General features: G+C 47.7%; 2 protein-coding genes across 2 annotated transcripts in view; both read left to right on the top strand.

Moving 5' to 3' along the window:
* The first annotated feature begins 3,068 nt into the window (after window positions 1–3,068).
* The window catches only part of GLB1 (galactosidase beta 1), a 76,199-nt gene continuing 57,534 nt past the window's right edge, over window positions 3,069–21,733 (top strand). Inside the window, exons 1-2 of the mRNA XM_019508923.1 lie at window positions 3,069–3,165; window positions 18,779–18,948. Of these exons, the coding sequence (XP_019364468.1) occupies window positions 3,115–3,165; window positions 18,779–18,948 (221 nt within the window). The 5' untranslated portion in view covers window positions 3,069–3,114. The remainder of the gene's footprint in view (window positions 3,166–18,778; window positions 18,949–21,733) is intronic.
* TMPPE (transmembrane protein with metallophosphoesterase domain) lies at window positions 3,085–11,984 on the top strand. Its single transcript, XM_019508924.1, has 2 exons — window positions 3,085–3,165; window positions 8,132–11,984. Exon 2 carries the CDS (start codon window positions 8,222–8,224, stop codon window positions 9,539–9,541), a length of 1,320 nt encoding a protein of 439 aa, XP_019364469.1. The 5' UTR covers window positions 3,085–3,165; window positions 8,132–8,221; the 3' UTR covers window positions 9,542–11,984.

Genomic DNA, 21,733 nt, shown 5'->3' with positions numbered 1-21,733 from the left:
TTTTTTTTTTTTTTTTTTTTTTACCTTTTTTGTCCTATCCTGAGCTTTCTGGGGCTGCCCAGCCACAAGCTCCCTGCTTTGACTCATCTTTCTTGTAGCCTTGTTACATACAAAGGTGAAGGAGGCTCCTGGAGCTCTGAATCCCTGGACTGTCTACACTTTAATGCCTCAAACTAGTTTGAAGCACACATAAAGTTGCACTGCTCCAGGGCAGGTTCTTTTCTGAGGTGTGTCCCCAGCTCCTGCCCCATTGTCATGTGGCTGCTCCTTACAGAGGGGCCATCCAGGTTGCAGAGCTCCAGCATCCCAGTGCAGGCAGTGTCCCCTTCTCACCCTCCTGCTCCCTGTGGGCAAACTAACCCCTCTCAACCCAGCCCCACAAAGTCTCCCTCCAAGGTTCCCCCCAACTCTGCTGTCCAGCGGTCAGTTCTGGCACCAACTAACTCCCCCTTCTTCCCTCTCCTTCCAATCCCCATGCACCCCCAGAGCACATCAGCTCACTAGGCAGCATGGCACAGGAGTGGGGTTTAGGGTTGGGGGGGCAGAATAAAGTAGGGGTCAGGCTTGGATTCTGCATTAAAAGGCTTCCTTCCCAGGACAGGGGCAGTAGCTCCCCCTCACTGCTCCCACCTCCCAACCACCCTGGGAAGGATGACTGGCACCTGTCACACCCCAGTTCTGAATCCCAGTTTACTGAATGCTGGGGGGGCTAGCAGTGTGCACAGGGAGGCAAAGCATACAGAGGGGCTGAAAAGGTAAGCAGGTGAAAGCAGCAATGTTTATAGCTGTACTACCCTGAACACATCTGATCTCAAAAGTTAAGCAGGGTTGGGCCTGGTTAGTACTTCATGCTTGGGTGGGAGGTCACCTGGGGATCCTGGATGCATGGTTTTCTGGCCTTTTTTTCCCTTGCTTGCCCTATCGTGGGCTGCTTGGGACCGCACAGCCAAGCCCTCCTTGCTTTAACTCCCCTTTTTTGCTGTGGGAAATTTGAGGTTGCATTTAAAAAATAAATAAATGAAAATAAACAAATTCTGAGCTTGTATCTGTGTGCATGGATCTGTCCTTCAGCCAGGAGTCATTAGAGGACAGTCATCTTGATCCTGAGGCTGGTGTGTGTTGCTCTAGCAGACATAGACAGGAGCTGGCTGCTGATTGTAGTGGGAAAAAAAAGATTACATTTTCCCTTCTCTCTGCTGATGGGCCCTTGAACCCACCTCACCAATGGCACAGATCTGGGGCATGAAGTTGCAGTGCTTGGCTCCCCAGGTGTTCCTGGATGGAAACTCAAGCCCTTGATTCAAGTCAAACCGGTTTGCAGGTTTGGGATGGAGAGCCAAGCCCTTGATTTGGGGCTTTGTATCAGTCTGATAGATTGGATTGTCTATAGGTGTGGGTGATTAGGTCCAGCCAAAATTGGGTCCGAACCACTGATGATATGGCAAAGCTGATGTGAAGATGGATGGACACTGAGAATCACAGCTTGGGGGGCACGGAGCACAGGTGGGGTGAGCCCAAGCAGAGGGGATGGCGTGTCAGTCCTGCCAGGTGGACATGACCTATTCCACGCGGCCTCGCACATGTGTGCAGAGGGAGGTGGCAGGCAGTAGCTGGGGGGGCACGGGGCACACAAGGAACAAGGGAAATGGGCCGGGCTGGGTGAAAGCAGCAAACTGGCTCTTATCCCTCTGCCAGCGCTGGATCCTGCCTGCAAATGTGTCATCAGCCCATGAATTGCCAGCAGGGTAGGCGGCTCAGATACCAGGTAGAGCCCTGAGAGTGCTGGGAATATCTGCAATGTGAAACTGCTCTGCAGGATACATTATTGATAAAGGACTGTCACCTCATCGCCCCTCCAAGCATGCAGGCTAAAATTCTCCAAGGTTGCATTCTGGACTTCAAGGCATCACCAAGTGCCAGGTCTGCGCACAGCAGCCAGTCTGGTGGCCAGGCTTTTCATCTCAGCTGGAAGATCTTCACTAGCCCTGCACAATATATTTGCAAGAGTGGAAGAACTAGCATGAAGCGTTCATGCCTTCAGCTTTCTCTGAGCATCCTTGGCGCAGTGTGGGAGCTGAACCAGCGAGAGACGTTTGGTGAAGCCTCCCCTGAGACTATACCTCCAAAGATACAGTTTATTATCTTTCAAATGTGGAAATTATATATGTGGAAATTTTAACTGTTGTGTCTGTGCTATCACCAGCAGTCACTAGGGTGTGGTGGTCAGCTAGCCACTTGGGATGGTTTGAGGAGTTCTGGAAGGCCCAGAGCTGAGATGGAGGTGGCTGATTGTCCTGACCAGAGTTGACATAAAATTACTCATTTTCCTCTCTCTCTGGAGCCGTTCCCTAGAAAAACAAACATTACCTAGCAGCAGAATGGGCAGGCAAGGGGAACCTGCCAAAGATCCCTTGCCTTTCTACCTCACCTCCTTGGGCCTTGGCCATTTGACAGCAAGGTTTGATGGAGGGGGGAGCTGCAGCCCTAGGGGTGGCGGTGGGGCCTGGGAGAGCTGCTGATTAGGAGCATCAGGCTGGGGGTTGGCAGGGCCTAGGCTGCATGGGGTAGAGGACTTTCTGCTGGGGTTTGGTGCGTCCTGGTTGTGTGCTGAGGCGGCCCGGCCTTGGGCCTTGCACGTGGAGGGACAGGGATACCTGCCGACGGCGGCCTGGTATCCTGCGGGGCAGCCTGCGATGATGCGGCAGAGCTGGCATGGACATGGGTGGACGCTGAGTCGCAGCTTGGGAGGCGCAGGGCACAGGTGGGGGGAGACCCAGCATGGCGCTCCTGCCAGGTGGACGTGACCCATTGCGCCCGTGTGGGGAGCGGGGTGGTGGGGCGCACACGAGGACCACGGCAAACGCCGCGGGCAGGGCGAAAGCACCAGGTGGGTTTTCTCCCTCTGCCAGCGCTGGGTCCCGCCCAATCGTGGAGGCTGGGCAGGGGCAGGCCGGCCGGGCCCTGGGCTGCGAGAGCTCCTGGCAAGGCAGCAGGGGGAGCCCGAGCCAGGGCGGAGCTCCCCTCCAGTTGGTTGGAGCCGTCAGCTGACCCGGCGGCGGTCACGGGACGCGGCGCTGCTGGCTGCTTCCGGTTTCCTCCGCTAGCGGTCCGGCTATGCCGTCCGCGCTGCTGCGCCTGGCTGCGTTGCTCGCCCTGCTGCCCGCGGTGAGTCGCCGCCCCTGCCCCGGGCTGCCGGTGCCGCTGCCTTCCCCCTCCCGGTCTGAGCCCGGGGCAGCGCGCCCGGATCCCGCTCGCTGCCGGGAGGGAAGAGGCGCAGCGGGCTTAGGGCAGGAGCAGGGCGAAGCGGCGGTGTCTACGGCCACACCTGATCAGACCCTGCATGGGAGACCGCGTGGGAGTCCCGGGTGCTGTAGGCTTTTCCTGTTTTTCTTCTGTTGTTTTTCTTCCTCAACCCATCACGTGCTACCTGGAGCTGCCCAGTCACGGGCTCCTCGCTGTGACCCGTTTTTCCTGCTTTCTGGGAGAAGCTCTGTGTAGGGATCTGGGTTTCAGCCAGGCAGCATTAGAGGGCACTCATCTTGATCCTGGGTTTGGGGTGTGGAGCTGGGGCAGGCATGTGCAGCAGCTGCTGAAAGCGATGGGGATAAAATAAGACAGCCCCTCCCTTCTCTGCTGAGAGTTGCTCTTGTGCTGTTTATCCTGGAATAGGTTGTGGTTGTCCCAGAGCTGTGGCACTCAGCCTCTTGGCCGTGCAGGACTGATTTATGGTAGGAGGCAAATGCGCAAGCCAGATTTGGTCCCTGACAGGTCTTGGTAGGCCCTGGTATGCCTAGGTTGGGCCCTGGCACCTCACAGCACCCCCACCAGGACCCATGTGCCAGGATCAGGCCCCACGCACCAAGATTGAGCTGCCTTTGCCCAATCCCTGCATGCTAGGATTGGCCCGTGTGCTGATCTTGCTCAGCTACATATGCCCAGATCACATCTTAATGTCCCACTTTACCTCTACCTGGCTTCACATGCTGGGATTGGGCCCTGGCACCCCACACTGCCTGTCTGGCCCCATGCACAGGGATCAGTCTCTGCGCCACTCCCATACAGCCCCCCTGCACCATTGATCTAGTATAGGGCCGCACTCTCTAGCCCCCACTGCCCACAGGTTTGGACATTTGGCAACAAAGGAGTGGCAACCGCTCTCCCCCCGAGAGCTGGATGACACAACAGCAGGGGCTCTATCTGCCCAGCTGGCCAGGGATTGAGCACCTCTGCCCTAGGGAATTACAAGGGCTGTGGGTGGCGTTGTCATAGAAGCTCTGAAACCAAACTGCAGGAGGTCTGCACCCTTCAGAGAGGATGGTTCAAAGAGGATTCTGAATCAGAATCACTTTATTCAGAATCCTGAATGCAGGCCAGAGCTGCTCTCCCCCTCTCCTTCCTGTGATGTTTAGCCTTTATTCTGGGCCATGCTTCTCCCATGCCATCTCTACTGATTCTGGATTCTTAATGGTTTTGCTGGTCATTTTAACATTTTGGCAGGTTTGGTGTCCCAGGCCTCTGGTAACAAAGCAGCCTCTGTTAGTTGGAAGGCATAGAATAAGAGTGGGCAAAATGTGGCCCGGGGACTGGATGTGGCCCACCAGGCCATTCTATCCAGCCCATGGAGCCCCTAAAAAATTTATCTGCCCCTGGCTGCCTATCATGCAGCCCTCAATGGCTTGCCAAACTCAGTAAGTGGCTTTCTGCCCAAAATAATTGCCCGCCCTTGGCATAGAATCATAGAAAATTAGAAAGATGGGCTCTATTCCAGTTACGATGTTGGGGCCTTGGGCTGTAGATATGGGCAATATCCTTCAACCTGGGGACAGAAGGAAAGCCATCTGCTGAGGTCACTGGTCAGCGCAACAAACACATTACCCCTTTCCTCAGTGTTATTTGTGAGAGGTATGGGTTTGTTGCCCCATTTCAAGAGGGGCAATCTGGTGAAGATGCCATCACAAAACTCTGCCTAGCACAAGACATAGGGAGCTGGAGTGAGGAAAGAGCCTGCAGCCTTGGTGCTTTGCATCTCTGGCCTGTGCTTTGCTGCTGGAGGAGAAAGGATGTGAGTTTGAGGCTGTGGGAGTCTCATGTTTGTTGGGCCTAGGGGCCAACTCTGTGTCTGGTGAGTGTCTTTTCCCCCACCATCCGGACTTGGGCTGGGCCCATGAGCAGGGGCAGCATCAGCCCTGGCTGCCTGCTTTCTGTCCTGCCCAGGCTGGGACAGCTGGAGGCCCCAGAAGAAGGAGGAAAGTTGGGAGTTTTGAGAGAGGCAGCAGCTGGGCTGGGGCCAGGCAGAGATGGGCAAGTAGAGCCCAGTGCATCCTCCCTGCCCGTGATGCATGGGCCCTGCAGCGGGACTAGCCTGGAGCGGTGTTGGGAGTGTGGGTCAGGAGTATGTACTAAATTGGGTTCCTGTGAGCCTGTTTCTGGGGAGGCAGGGGCAGAAGTGCTGGTGGAAGGGCTAGTAGTGTGGAATGGGAGGCAAAGCAGGCAGAGGGGCTTAAAAGGCGAGTAGGGAAATGTGATAGTGTCTACACTCTGAACACACCTGAACTTATCTGCTCTCAGAAGTTAAGCAGGGTTGGTCCTGGTTAGTACTTGACTGCATGGGAATTCTGGGTGCTGTAGGTATTTTTTCCTGTTTGTTTGGTTTTTTTAACCTTTCTTGCCCCATCCTGAGCTTTCTGGGGCTGCGCAGCCATGGGCTCCTTGCTTTGACTCATCTTTCTTGGGGGCCTTGTTACATAAAAAGGTGAAGATGGCTCTTGGAGCTCTGAATCTCAACACTGTCTGCACTTTAATGCCTCAGACTAATTTAAGCCTGTATTAATGCTATGCATCAAATAGGCCTGTCTTTTCTTGAATACATGATTTGATGCATAGAGTTAACCTGGGCCTGTGGAGCAGTGGTTAGTCCCCTCTGTTATTAAAGGGGGCTATTGGCTATGCGTCATTTAAATCTGGGGGGCAACTTATTCAAGAAAAGGCAGGCCTGTTGGATGCACAGGGTTAACCTGGGCTTAATGCCCATGGAGCAATAGTTAGCTCCCCTGTTGTTACTGGAGCCTATTGGGTATGTGTCAGCTAAAATTGGGGACAGCATATTCAAGCAAAGACAAGACTCTGTGGTGTTGTCACCCTCTTCTTAGCCTGAGTCTGAGACCATGCTTCCTTTGTGCGTTTGAAGCAAACGCTTGGCATTCTCAGTAAACTCTTTAATGTAGTGCATGTGTTCCAAAAGGTGTAACACAATAAATAGCTTGGTACTTCTATGGAAGCGGTTATTCTTTGATTAAAATGGAATGCAGCCTATAAAGTAGTTTTGATCTTGTAATAGATTTACTTTAAATTATCAGTTTGGGGGAAAGACTAAACAAACCTCAGGTTCTGCTTTTTTTAAAATACAAAGTTTTGCTTCCTTCCTAGGAAAGAGACAGAACATCACTGTAACTAATTCCAAAGAGCCTATTTGCTGTGATGTGGAACACAGACCAGATCCACTTGTTTTCTGTGTTCTTTAGTTCCCCAACTAACTAAACACAAGTTGGAAAAGAACCTCTGTGAATCCTGGCTTAGACTTCAGAAGATGTGGCAGGTTTCTGTCACCACACTAAATTCATGCAAAACTGCCATGAGTGAGTGAATGGACTATCACACTGGTAAATACAGATCTGTAGAACTTTTGACCTGAGCTGAGACACTTTCACAATTGCTTTATGAGGCTGCTTTATAGTTTTTATGTTTTTTGTTGACATGCTTTCATTTGCTGTTTTTGCTCCAGAGAAATATGAATTGAATTGTGGGAAGTGTTTTGCAAGCAATATAGTAGCAGGAGTATGCTCTTGTAATTCACAACAGCTATAGCTGAGCAGCTTTATCATTGTTTTAGGAAAGGTTAATGAAATAGTTGCTCAATGTTTTTTGCCCATTATTAAACTAGAATGACCCGAGACCAACAAGGCAAGGTTCTTTGGGTAGATGTGATATCTTTTATTAGACTAACTAAATAGTTGGAAAAATTGTTCTTTGCAAGCTTTTGGGCACAAACACCCACATATATATAAAAGAAGTTTTTCACATTTCCAAAGCGTAGACTTTAAGAACAATGCGAAAAATCATGAGAATTGGCAGTACTGAACTTCTGAACTCTGTGAAATTGAAACCAAAAGTTGGAAACCCTAAGTCACTGAATGTTGCCTTTTGTTTGTATGAGAGAGGAGGCCTGCAAATTTCTTTTAAAAGGTCTAGAGACTCCTTTTAAGAAAAGGCAGGGATTCATGAGGTTTTGACCCTCTTCTTAGGCTAAGTGAGCATGATGCCATTCTGGTTGGCCACAACAGAAAACTTACCATGTTTTCAATTAAGGATCAACAGGTTTAGGGGGAAACTATACATAGCAGAAGCATTTTTATGTCTTCTGTTTTGATTCGTGGTTTTGTCTCCCTGATTTTTTTTCATAATTTTTGGGGGGTGGGAGGGTGAAAACAGCTATAAGGTCTGTCATAAATGGACTATCCTTCATTTCCCAAAGCTCTAGTTGCCTAAGTTGGCTGGCAAGATATTTTTGTGAGAGCCTTGACATTAGTACAGTGTGTATCAATGATGCCTGCTACGTTAGATAAAATTGTGTAAAGGCACACCTACCTCTTGGAGACTGGGTTAGTTGGGTGTCTAAAGCATACCATCAGGTATTGAGCACAGTATGATAATTTTAGAAGCAGCACAGCCATGAAGCTGACAAGAGTTTTCTAATATTATATTGATTATTGAAAAGCAGTTCTTGCTGTGTTGTTTGTGAGGCGATGCCCGTAATTTTGCGACAAATTCTTGTTGGCTTGGTGTTCTTAGGTTTTGTGATGATAACTTTTTAATGAAAACTTTGAGGAAGGAAGACAGTAGAGCTGTGAGCCTGGTTGTCATAGGTCAGTATAATCATATTGCTGCATCTGTATTTAATTTCAAAGCAATGAACCTTTTTTTTTCTTTTGAAATATTCTTGACAGTGATAGTTGTCATTCAGCCAACCCTAGTGTCATGTGACTGGTGCCAGATAATACTTTTCTGGCTTCCAGACTGGGAAAAGGGGAATGTATTTTAATATCAGAAAGCTGATGCTGGTTCCTGGTTGCAGGCCTAGTTGAATGAGAAGTACCTTCATAACATTATTACCAACTGGAGACTCATAAAGAAAAGGAAAGAGCTGGGACATCAGTGAATAGAGATGATCTCCTTCAAGCAATTGCCTCTTGAAGCAAAGGCTGCAGTAGCTGCTGGAGTTGTCGTCTTCTCCATGATGATATCACGGACCTACCTGGCGGAGCGACTTGAACTCAGGACATGGAGGTGGCTGCTCAGGTTACAGATGACGCTGTTTGCTAATGTGCTTATGATGATAGGGTCTCTCCACATCTGGAGAAGCACAGTGGCCATATTCTATCAGTCTTCAGCTGCCAACTCCTTTTGTTTCAGGCCATGGAAAATCATTGTGCTAACTTTTCTAGTATTGGCACACTCAAGCTTTTTTACATTGCTGTTTCTAGTGGCAGAAGAGCCCTACATCTTTTCATTAGCTGCTTACACATGTCTAGGAGCCTATATCATCCTTATTTTCTTCCTCTTCACTCTAGGTTCTGTAGAGCAAGCTTATAAATTCTTGGCTGGGAGCGGTGTGAAGACAATCAGTGTCAGTAAGAGCAGTAAGTTGGCAATGAAGCCAGTTTTGGCTGTTATGGCAACTGTTGCCCTGACCACTGTTGGGTTGTTGAATGCTGCCCAACCTCCTGCAATAAACTTGGTGGAAATTCCAGTTCACAAACTTCCATCATCAATGGACAGCTTGAAGGTGGTATTATTATCAGATATCCATCTGGGACCTACCGTAGGGAAGACTAAACTTGCAATGATTGTAAAGATGGTCAAAGCTTTAAAACCAGATATCACTGTGATTGTGGGTGATCTAACAGATTCTGAAGTGACAGCCATCCGACCTGCTGTTGAACCTCTTGGCGAGCTGAGTTCACCATTGGGAACTTACTTCGTCACGGGCAATCATGAGTATTATACTTCTGATGTAAGCAACTGGTTTGAATTGCTGAAGTCATTTAATATTCGTCCACTCCACAATGAGAATGTGAAGATCAGGTCACCAAGGAAAAGTGATGATTGGTTCTGTCTGGCGGGGGTTGATGATATTGAGGCTGATGTATTGCACTATTCTGGGCACGGAATGGATTTAAAGAAAGCCCTAAGTGACTGTAGTGCTGATCGTGCAATAGTACTTCTGGCTCATCAGCCAATTGCTGCAAAATGGGCTCTCCAAGATCGGCCAGACATAAACTTGGTGCTTTCTGGACATACTCATGGTGGTCAGATATTTCCTCTGAATGCTGGGGCATATTTGATGAATCCCTTCTTTGTTGGCTTGTACAAAGTTGGGCAAAGCACCTTTGTATACGTCAGCCCGGGGACTATGTATTTTGGAGTGCCAATGAGGCTGGGCAGCAGAGCTGAAATAACAGAGATCATCCTGCGTTCTTCCTGAACAGCCCATCAATTTCAAGATTTTGTAATTTTTATCACCAATGCAATTAGTTGTCCTAGTGGTCTGTGACCTGTGTCCATGCTCAGCATGTGCCCAGGAAATTAGTGGAGTGTAAAGTGTAGGTATGGGTGGACTTGGTATCATCAGACTTATGGGAATAAGCTGGGAGAATGCACTGCTACTTCTGTTACAGATTAGGCCTATCACATATCACAGATGTGTGGAAGTTCTAAATAAGTCAATTACAGCTCCTCTTTCTGTTGGGATGCAACATTTAAAATATAAATCTAAACACTGATGTCATGGTGATAACTGTTTCGTTGTGCATGCTTAATATATGTAACTTATTCGAACTCATGTTCCGTTATTTTCTCATTTGCTGGTATCTGACAGTGTCATCTAGGTCATGATGAAGTATAGTTCTGTCATCTGGGAAATGTGATAACGTTGTGCATGCAGATTTTGCAGTGTTCTACAAAGTCTCCATTCAGGTGTAGAGAATCCTGCAAAATGCCAGTAATGGGTGTGTGGGTCGTCAACTGCTCTTACAGAAGTGAAAATAATGTCTGTTCAAATTCTTTTGCTGTATATTTTGGGGTCCCAAATCTTTCCTGGGGTTTCTCATACCACTGTAATGCTAAACCAAGTAGATGCCCATGTGTTCACTCCTGAAATCTATGATGATGGGATTAGATTGTAATAGGGAAAGGTGGTATAGCTGCCTTTTTAACTTTGCCAGAATTTAACTAGACTTCCAGTAGATACCTGATAATGACTTACGAAAATGACACCATTAACTTAAACATCCTTTTTCTGTTTGAGCATTTAATAACTTATTGGTAAGTAATGCCTGAAATCTGGAAGTGAACAAGAATAGGGAAAAATCATGTTTGTTTGTTCAGGTTTTTGTTTCTTTTTTCTGGTTGAGTAGGCTTTCCCTTGGCAATGGGGAAGGAGACAACTTAAAAGTAAGGCAAATGTGACTCAGAGTTAACATCAATAATTGAAACTTTAGATGCACCTTAATGTTATCTAGATTTCAAATTGATAGGGTCTCTAAAGCATAGCTAGACTAAATACTAGTCAGCTTTCCTTTGGGGAGGTTAGTTTTGTATTTTCCTGATAACCTGACCTTCAGCTCTTATTTTGTTATATAGGGAAATCCTTCCACCCATCTCTACCCCCACTTAAATGGGTGTTATCTAGCACCTGATTGTGTATTTGAATTTGCTGTATTTTTAGCACTATGTAATATTGATAGCATCAGTGATTTGCTTGCGTCTTAATTTTAGTTTTAAAAATTAGTCCATTGTTTTTGCTTCCCCAGCATACTGCTGTTGATGTATGAGGTTCACAAAATGAATTGGAACTGATTTGTGTGTATTGTCCAAGTTGACTGAAGTGCACTTGTAAACTTATACAGTTCGCATAGCTTTGCTTTCAGTGGGGAAAAGGTGAAAAAGTCTAACCACATCCTTTCAGCTCTTCCTCTGGCACAAGATTTGCAAATGAAATCCAGCTCTTTCTCTGTGTTCTTGTCCATCAGAACCAAAGTTCCTTCTCTTAGCTGGTGGACTGGCTATGGGCAAACTGGTGTCTTGGACAAGGAGCCTTTCAGGAAGGTGGGCAACGTTTCAGGAATTCCAAACCAGCTGCCTGGGAGTCACCTGTCTCAAGCCACTGATTCCCCTACTTACTTTGCCACTGAGTGCTGCTGATTTTTTTTCCCCACAGCCGATGGCAATGGGTGACAGTGAATTTGATGGTGAGGGTAAGCGGAAGCTGTAGTAGTGAGGAGAGAGAGCAGCCCTCACCACAGGGAGGGCTGAGGCAGCAGCAGGTGGCTTGGGTGCTGCAGAAGGGATCAATGGCACATGGCAGAGGAAGGCACAGTTCAGGGAAGAGCAGATGCCCTTGCCTGTCTTGATTTTTTTTTTTTTTTTTCCCCCCCCCCCCTCTCTGCCCACCCTGAAGTGCTGCTGTAGCTCAAATCTGTCTTGTAGGCCATTGGTTGCTGACCCCTGTCTTAGACCAACACAGGGACCCAAAAGTCTTAGGTTTTGGTGTTCTGTTCGTACTTCCTCTGATTTGCTGGTCAAATCATATAACTTTTTTGTACCTCTGTCTAGCTGATTTGGCCAATTTTGCTGTGGGATCTGAGTGTCACAATAAGTCTGCTCAGGAAAGGCAGTATTAACAAATGAGGAAAGAGGCATGTGATGCTTTTGGCAGAGCAGGAAAAATGCTGCTTTTGGCAGAGCAGAAACAACCATCCTCTTGTCTGGACCATGCCCATTGCTAATTCTGTAAGCTCCACCTTCACAGAGTGCTTTGTGTCTGTGAGCGCATTTTACTTAAGGAAATGCTTTGGGATCCCTCGTTTCCCCTGCATGACTTGCTATGTTTTGTACACATCTTCCTCTGACTTTTTTCCATGACTAAATAGAGTTGATGCTACCTGGCTTAAAAGTACCATATAGACAGCAGTGACGAACCCCAGCTCCTACAAGCATTTGGCCTGCATTGTCTCTGTGAAAGATGTGAGTTGAAGTTTGTCTTCTGTTGAGTAGTGCAAAGCATTCCTTCTAAACCATTGAGTCCAGCTGGATTTTTTGATGATTAAATTGAGGGTAATTACTGCGTGCGATGCATGCTAATTATCTAGCTAGTTACCTCCGTGGGGAGGCTTGCACTATGGGGAACTTGATTTGTAGGTGTGTGTGTGTATGTTTGTGTCCATCTCAGAATTCCTGTCCTATCTTTTCCAAGAAAGCACAAATATTCACAAAAATCAATACAAAGAAATGGTTCCTACCACAAATGCATGGGTGACATAAATTGCTGCACATTTAATATGTGTGCATTAGAATGCCTTTTGCGTCAATGGAAACCCCTTTTTCCTAATAGTTTATTGCCTTGTGTACTAAATCCATTTTTGTCTTGATTATCTTTAGTAGTGAATGGGTTTATTATTTTGGTTGAGAATTTAGTCAAAGGGTTAGTTAATTTGTTTACTACTAGAAGGTGAATTTATTGAAAAGGCAACATTGCCTCCTTATGTCACAGAGAGATACCCAAATCATAGATTGACTGAAATAGCTTATATTATAAAACAACCTGTATTAAGGAAGTGTTTATTTCTGTATAATCAGTGCACTGATACCTGATGTTAGTGTTCTGTCCAACTTAATAAAATATTGTTCACTGATCAAGAAAAAGTCTCTTCTGTAGTTATCTTTTGTTGTTTTGTGGCTAGGTGTCGTTGGAAATGGATATCTAGAGAGACCTACTTTAGGAAATAAAAAAAATGGCAGCAATGAATATTCTAATATAATAAAAGGCGTAGTCTGTGTGTCTGTCTGTAATGCTCTGGGCCAATTGCGAGGGGGTGGGTGCTAATTGGCTCGGCAGCCCGGCCCATGCGGCCAAACACGTCCTAGCTGCCTGAGCAGCCGGGCTTCTCTCCCGCCTCCCTGCCAGAAGGCGAAGGGGGGGATGATGGTGGCAGTACCCCCCTGCTGCTTGGCCCCACTGGCCCCCCAGAACAGCTGGCAGGGAGGGGGTGGAGGCAGCAGGCAGGGATGGAGGGAGGGGGTGGGGCTGGGCCCACCAGGAGTGCCATGCAGTGCCGTGCCTTGGGGGAGGCGGCGCGCAGGGAGGAAGGGAGAGGAGCGGGGAAGGAGGCTGGCAGACTCAGGCTGTGTGGACCTAGAGGGGGAGTGGGTGGGGGGAGAGTGGTGCTGGACCTGAAGTGGCGGGGTGGGGAGGAGAGCCGGCCCGGATCCGAAACGGCGGCGAGGGGGTGGGGAGGAGGTATATGTACCTTGTAAAGAGGCTGGTAGTGCCTGTTCAGAGGACAAGTATGATCTCTGCTTACCTGAGAGGGCAGTGATGATGCTGAGGTGGGACCTCCTGGTGTGCCCAAGACTAAATTTACTGGAGTGTCAGATTGGATCCTCCCGGTGCCCCAGAGCTACTTCCAGCCGGAAGTTTTCCCTGGGGAAGGAGAGTCGGGGGGAGAGAGGACACCAGCAGGAGGAAAGCTCTGGTTAAGGGCCAAGATGCTATTCCCCGGGAATGGGATTTGAGATCTAGACAATCTGTGAGCCCAGAGGAGCTCTGTGAGGATGGCTGCCCGTCAAACATGGCAGCTGAAGGTTGTGGACTGTGGAGGGAAACCTGAATATACAGGGAAGTTTTTTTTTTCTTCTGCGTTTCACTGGCGATGCAGACTGAGACTGTGTAGCCCCAGGGGGCACTGACTCGCATTAATGAAGGCAACTAGAGGAACCCCTAAGGGAAGCCTAGCCAGCCAAAGAGGGATTGTGGCTTAAAGGGACCATACCTGTGGGGTGGCGTCAGTAGGAACACTGAGTTTAGGGGGTTTTTTGGTTATTTTTTTTATCTTTTTATAAAAAAGGGGGAGGATTCCCCTACGGCGGTTTTTCTTTGTCTTGCTGAGTGAAGGAAGCCCTTCAGGATGGCTGGATCCTTGGCATCAAGTGCAGGAAAACAGGGGGACAAAAGAAAAGAAGAGAGAGAGGATTTGTTCAGTTTGTCAGACCGGACAAACAGGACAGTTTAAAGACTCTTTTCCATATCAGAGGTAATTATCCTGAAGAAGAAACGGTAGCTGGCCTTCAGTTAGAGAAAATGGTCAGGCCAACCACACGCATATGTTCCAGGTTATATCTGTTACTGTGATAATTGGTTGGTGTATGGCTGGGGTGAAAGGGGAGGCTGGAGCCCCACTTGGTGGGTGCCTTGCGCCATAACAAAACTCATGGAGGTAACATCGCCTCCAAAATAACAATCCATCAAGTTGTGGCCAGCGAGAATTGGGTGGAAATCAGAATCTGATTGGCTGGGCCAAGGCATTCTAGACAACCACGTACAGGTGAATGTCATCAGGATGTCGTGGGATGCCCTTACGTGGTGATCCCCTGACACTCAAATGCAGAGGAGTAAAGAATGAGGTTTGGGAAGAGAAGCAGGTGCCATAGTGGAGTGGCACAGGGACAAAAGTGGAAGCCCAGTGGGAAAAGGAGGCAGTTGGACTTTGAGATTGAACTAGTAGGAGAAGGATGGAGAGGAGAGCAGTGGGAATGTGAAGAGAATATAGGCAGGCCCAAATAGATGGTCAGAAGGGAGGAGACGAGGAAGGAGCTGAGGATGGAGGTATGGGAGCAGAAGGGCTTTGCTAGAGGCAGGGAGGCAATTGTAGAAGTGACTAATCAGTCAAACATGCCCAACAGAACTTGGGTATTGTAATATTTTCAGCAAAGAGCTGTGAAACCCACCAGCAAAGCGTATCCTCATCCCCATTCTGTGACAAGGCCCCATATCAGCTTTTGACTGCTCCTAGTAGGTTCATTAGCCACATGGTGTGCAAGTCTGTGCTTTGGATCTGAATAGCTCAGCGATTCTGATGATGTGTGAAGGTGTTCTGTTTAGTTCTGGACAATAAAACTTTTGTTTTCTGTTTAGTTTTCAAAGAGAGACATGGAAGCAGTACACACACATCTATGTTAAGAAAAACCCGATGAGGTCGCAAAATTAAATACAGGCAGTCCTCAGACTTACAACACAATTGATCCCTGAAAGCTGTGTCTTAAGTTGAAACGTCATAGTTCGGAACCGATATTCCAATGGGAAAAATGTTATAAGTGGGGGATTGGTTCCTGAACCAAGGTCTGATACCCTATCTTCACCAAAAATACCCCAGAATTTTGTACTCGATCAGTTCTACATGAGTAATATAGCTACATAAATGTATTTATATTGTAAATAGCAATCATATTGACTTGGAAGGACTTCTGGACTTTTTGAAGGGCTCTTGGTTGGACTTTTTGAAGGGTTCTTGGCTGGAGTCTTCTTAGGAGTCTTGGCTGGAGGTTTTTCTGGAGCCTTGTCTGCTTTCTTAAAGAAAGTGTCCAAGGAAGTTTGGATAGATGTTCTCCTGGGAGATGAGCAATGCAGTGAACTTGTTCGCTGGCGTGGCGTGGCGTTGCATGAGATCAAGCTTTGTAAAGTTGAAACTGACATCAGAAAGTTGAAACAGGGTGTCAATTTATAAACTGTGTAAGTACCATTTGTTGTAACTTGAAACATCTTAAGTTGAGGGCTGCCTGTATTCAAAAGTTAGGAAAAAACAGAATTTAAGATTGTTTGGATTGCCGTAATTCAGCCCCCTTAACTGTGCATGTACTCTGATATAGTCTTTAAGAGTGCACTCTCATTCTGTACGCAGGCTGGGCATGCTCCAGGGATGACTCAGGGTTGCGTGTTAAAGGAACTTTTGTACGTAGAACCCATGCTTCCTTATTTGACGTTGGAAAGTGCCAGGGATGAGGCAGAAAATGTCAGGAAGAGAAGAAGTCTCATGGTTAAGACAGTTGATTGCTGCCCTGAAACATGGCGTGTCCCTGCTTTCAATATGATTTCCATGTGATGTCTGACAAGTCACTAAACCAAAGTTTTTCCAGTTGGCCATTATATTTTTCATTTTAGTAAGCAATTTGAGACTGGAGCCAGATTTGCAGAAGTATGGTGTATGATTGTAATATGCATCCCTTTCTTTATCCTTCCATTTTTATAGATCATGTATCCCATTGGGCAGCAGTCTGTCATCTTGTTTTGGTCATGTGTCTGAGGAAGTTGCCTTCCCTCAGCTTGCTTTCTCTCTCTTTTTTGAAAATTGGTTACACTTCTTTCAAGTAGTGCAGGAGCTTTGCAGAAATGTTAGCCCTTTAACTTCCAGTGGCCCTCTGGTTAGAAACTAAGCTCTGAAGACTTTCAGCTAACACATCACTGAACATCGGGTGTATGGTATACCTAGATCTCTCTGTACTCGACTCCTCTTGTTTAATTTTCAACATCAAATCTAGCAGAAGGGTCACTGAAATTCAGTCCCTTTTCAAAGGGCATGTGTATTGATTCAGAGTGCTCAGTACAGAAAGCTGAGCTTTTAGCATTCTGGTTGTTTCTGCTCTCTTGGGTCTTGTGTATTTAAACTGTCATGGTGTTTATAGTGCTACCACCACATAAAGGTAGTGACTTAAACCCGCTTAACAGAATGAAAAATGAGTACAGCTATGGAGAACCATACAACTCCTGTCATTACTTGCTTAACTTACAGGTTTATTGTGGTTCCTTAGATCTATTTGGCTAAGTTTGAAGGCTGTAAAACAGGCTTGTCCAACATGCGGCCCAGCAAGCTGTTTTCTGAGGCCTGCAGTGCTGCGACAGAAAATTAAAGTAAACACTGTTTACTTTTGTTCCCACCCCTTGTCCCTCCCCTAGCCCCTCAGCAGCTTCCTAATGGCTGCTGAAGGCTGGGGAAGGGACAAGATTCGCACATGCACTGTGTCAGCTTGATGTTGCTGACGTGGTGCATGTGGGAAGAGGAGTAGCCACGTGCTGCTCGGGACGGGATGAGCCCAGCCGGAGCAGCAGGGACTGAGCTGCACTTCCCCTACCTGCGCTGGTCAGTCCTGAGTGGCACACGGCTCCGCCGCCGCTTCTGCTGGCTGGTGCCGACCCGGGCGGGTCTTTCCCATCTGGAGCAGCATGCAGCTGAAGCCGGCTTCCTACGTGCTGCTGGGGATGGGAGGAGCCCAGCTGGGTCGGTACTGGCCAGTAGAAGCAGCAGTGGAGCCATGTGCCGCTCAGGACTGACGTGCGCAGGTAGAGGGAAAATGCAGCTCGGCCCTTACTGCTCCGGCTGGGCTTGTCCTGTCCCGAGTGGCACACGGCTCCGCCGCCGCCTCTGCTGGCCAGTGCAGACCTGGCCGGGCTCTTCCCATCCCCAGCAGCTGATGGGAACTCAGCTTCAGCCGCATGCTGCTCTGGATGGGACGGATCCAGCCAGGTCAGCACCAGCCAGGAAAAGTGGCATGCAGCTGAAGCTGGCTTCCCACATGCTATTGGGGATGGGAGGAGCCTGGCCAGGTCTGCACCAGCCAGCAGATTGGTATAACGTGACAAGCCTATGGCTGGGGAGGGGTCAGGCTCCCTAGATCTGAGACCTGATGTAGGTTATGGCACAGAGACCCACTCTGGAATAGCGTGCTAATAAACTTGTGTCTGTACCTGCCAGGAACCCAAGTAGCAGGTGGTTGATACCTGGAAAGGTCATGTGAGTAAAGACTACTTATTGCTTTCTGTGTGGCCTTCAAAATGGTTTTATCCTACTAAAATATGCCATACTTTGTAAGAGTCATTGCCTCGATGAGAATATAGTTCAGTGGCTATGATTCTGCTTTCATGCCCTATGGAAATAATCACAATTCAGCAAAATGGGCGGGAAGGAAAAGCCAGAGGTCTAAGTGTGCACCCTAAAAGAGGCCACGAAAGAGTCAGAAGCGCAACCTTAGAACCAGGACAGCTATCCAGTGATGGCAGTCCAGTAGGTATGATGGGAATTCTCTACTCTCATGAGATTTAGGAAAGCAAGAGGACATGAGAGCAACATGTAGGCAGAGACAGTGCAGGGCCTTGGAGACACGTTAATAAGTGAGGACAACTGTGTTCCCACTCTGGTCAGTGACTGATTGTGGGTACATCTTCACTAGCTTCAAGCCACTCAAACCTCAAAATATATTTTGACTTATTTGGTTGGCACCTTGGGCTGAGATTTTCAAAGCTGAGTCAAAAGGCCAACTTCCATTAAAATGAATGGGATTTAGAGGGCTCCAAATCTTTTATGACAACTTTGTAACATGCCTATCTACCCCTTTTTGCAAATCTCAGCCATAGTTTGGAAGCTCAGCCAAAGAACATAAGAGCTTCTGAACATGAGAGCATAAAAAGTGCCATGCTTGGTCAGCCCCATGGTCCATCTAGCTCGGTATCCTGTCCTGAACAGTGGCAGAGGTGGATGCTATAGAGGGAGAGTTTTGAACTGGTTAGACCCATTTCATTGTCACTTCCTGCAACTTCGTTGGTGTCAAAGGTCATGTGACATCACTTCCTGATGTGATACCACTTCCTGTGAGGTCTTCGAATATGGCTCGCTGGCCCACTGGGGGATGATAAGTTCATGATCTGGCCCCACATTCAAAAAGGTTGGATACCCCTGCTGTAAAAGAACCAATATTTTGTCACCAGTTCAGGTCATGTTCTTGTTGCTCCTGAGATCTAGGGTATAGAAGAGTTCAATAAGCAGAATGGTTTAATAGAAAGCTGGCTTCTTGATGGAGGTGGGAGCTCACACCTTGTAACTTTCTTGACATGCAGAGCATACCTCAGAGAAGTTTTGGAATTGACTACGACCACAACTGCTTCGTCAAGGATGGGAAGCCATTCCGCTACATCTCGGGTAGCATTCACTATGCCCGTGTGCCCCGGTACTATTGGAAAGACCGTTTGTTGAAGATGAAGATGGCAGGGCTTGATGCCATTCAAACGTGAGTAGCAGTTGATTTTTTGGAGGAGTCTTAAATTAGGGCAAGAAGGAGAATTAGTCAAGTTGGGCATTAACCAATTTTTTTTTTAAAATTACAGTCAGTATACTCTGTGAAGCTGAGGGCACTTCAGATGCAAAGCTGACATATGTTCCCCTTAGGTTTCTGTGTGTTGCAATATGGATGGAAGCCTTAAATGTATAGAAGCAAGTTGGATCTAGGCAGACCTTTTAATTCTAAGATGACTACTGTAAATGTGGGAGGTTGATCTGGAAAAGGAGTTCTAGACAATTGTGTGCACATGTTCCTTATCCCCTAATTGTACCCTAGCTGGTTGGCTTTGTGAACTTTATAGCCTAGGATGTGGACATGCCCTGGGATTAGCACAGAGTAACATACCCTGCATTTTACTGTGTGGGCCGTCAAAGGAGTAGATGCACAAGTAACTAATTGTTGCCAGTTTATGGCCTGCAGTATGTGCTTTTACAGAACTTTTACTACTAGGTGGCAGGGGTGCTAACTTGAGTTTAGCAAACTGGTTCCCTGCCATGAAATTGACTGGAGGAGCAGACACACAACTGCTTCATCTTTGTGTGGTAACTCAGTATTTTGAGGGGTCACTTTTACTCTGCAGCTGAGTGACTTACACCGATACTGCATGAATCTGTGTTTCAGTGCTTTTGCTAGGGAATAAAGTCAGTTCACTCTGTTATGCTACTTCAGTGTGCTTAGTCAGCATCAGTTGTAAGAACTAAAGCTTGGAACTGGAGTCATACACCTGGGAGCCAAGATAAGAATATCTTGGAATGAGGAAGCTAGTATTTCAAGACTCTGCAAATGGTTATGCTGCCAGGCAGTAAGATACAATGGTAAGAAATGAGGTTTGGAGACAGTCACATGGTTTTGGAGGAACCAGGAGTTGGTGGAGAATATTCAGGGACAAATCTGCTGAATAACCTGCAAAATGTTGCCCAAGCAGGCTTAAAATGAAGGCTGCTGCTTGTCTTCCTTAGTCAATCCAAAAACACATCCAGGTATCTCATCCCATTCTCATAAATAACTTAAGAGGCTGAGACTTAGTGGCAAATTGGCTTGAGGGGGTCACACCCAGACAGCAGTAGTAGACAGGTTGGTACCAACCTGGAAGGACGTGGGTAGTGGGGTCCCGCAGGGCTCGGTCCTTGGACGTGTACTCTTCAGTGTCTTCATTGGTGACTTGGATGTGAGTATGAAGTGTACTTTGTCCAAGTCTGCAGATGGTACTAAATTGTGGGGCGAAGTGCACACTCTGGAGGGTAGGGAATGATAGCAGGCAGACCTGAACAGGTTGAAAAAGTGGGCAGAACACAATAAGATGCAGTACAACAAAGACAAATGCAGAGGGCTGCACTTAGGCCATAAAAATATCCAGCATACCTACTGGTTGGGAAATGACCCTCTCAGCATCACAGAAGTGGAAAGGGATCTCGGAGTCACAGTGGACTCCAAGATGGACATGGGTTGTCAGTGTGATGAAATCATCAGCAAAGCTAACTAAGCTTTATCATGCATCAGCAGATGCATGACAAATAGAACCAAGGAGGTGATACTTCCCCTCCATGCAGCATTGATCAGACTGTAGTTGAAGTACTGCATCCAGTTTTGGGCACCGTACTTTAAGAAGGATGTGGATAACCTTGAGAGGGTCCAGAGAAAGGCCACGTGTATGGTTAAGGGTTTACAGGCCAAGCCCTATGAGGAGAGACTAAGGGACCTAGACCTCTTCAGCCTCTGCAAGAGAATGCTGAGGGTGATTCTGTAGCTGCCTACAAATTCATTAGGGGGGCGCAGCAAGGCATCGGAGATTCCTTCACCAGGGCACCTCTTGGGATGACAGGGAACAATGGTCACAAACTGACAGAGAGCAGATTTAGGCTAGACATCAGGAAAAACTTTTTCGTGGGTAAGGGTGGCCAAAACTTGGAATGGGCTTCCAAGGGAGGTGGTGCTCTCTCCTACCTTGGGGGTCTTTAAGAGAACGCTGGATGGGCATCTGGCTGGGGTCATCTGACCCCACCACTCTTTCCTACCCGGGCAGGGGGTTGGACTTGATGATCTGTTGAGGTCCCTTCTGACCCTATGAATCAGTCGGGCAGATCCAGCATACTGCACCCTAAGACTAGGTAGATAGTCAAGGAGCCCGAGGCTGAATTGATTCAGGCTTTGCAGGTTAGTCTAAGATGTGGAGATTAAATTGAAACAGATATAAATAGACATTTACCTTTGATACAGGAAATACAGCCACATGCCTGTAGTGGCTTGTGCCAGAAGCTGGGAGCCACTAGATTATGGGTCTCTTGCTGTGTTCACTTCCTCTTCCTGCTGTCTTCACTTCCGCTTCCTCCTGAGGGTCTCTGGGATTTGCAGTCCAGAATTACAGCAGCAGGGCTCTGCAGGGTTCCTCATTACTTTCTCTTCCTCCTTCTAGGTGTCTTTGGGATTTATAGTCCACAGTTGCAGCCAGCAGTAAGTTTGAGTGGGGGAAGAGGTGTTTAACCTCTCTTTCTGGCCCCAGGCGCCTCCCTTCCCCCCCGTTCTCAGCCAGGCTTGTCCCCCTTGCCCCCTTATCAGTCAGCCCTCACGGCTCCAGCTAGGGAGCAGAGGGCGGGACCAGTCCTGCTCTCTGGAGCAGACAGCACAGGGCTGCAAAGCATGCTGGGATGCTAGGGAACTGATTTAACATGAACCAGGGAGGGGCCTGAGACAAAAGTTTCATAAACCAGTTTGATCACGATCAGTTCAGTTGGTT

This window comes from Gavialis gangeticus, unplaced genomic scaffold (genome assembly GCF_001723915.1).
Source record: "Gavialis gangeticus isolate Ggan-Ray unplaced genomic scaffold, GavGan_comp1, whole genome shotgun sequence".
NCBI lineage: Eukaryota > Metazoa > Chordata > Crocodylia > Gavialidae > Gavialis > Gavialis gangeticus.
The sequence above is the reverse complement of the archived record's forward strand: the minus strand, read 5'-3'. Positions and strand labels throughout refer to the sequence as shown.

Bases quoted from the DNA above. Each gene is read 5' to 3' on its own strand.
- TMPPE (XM_019508924.1), top strand. From the start codon at position 8,222: ATGATCTCCTTCAAGCAATTGCCTCTTGAAGCAAAGGCTGCAGTAGCT.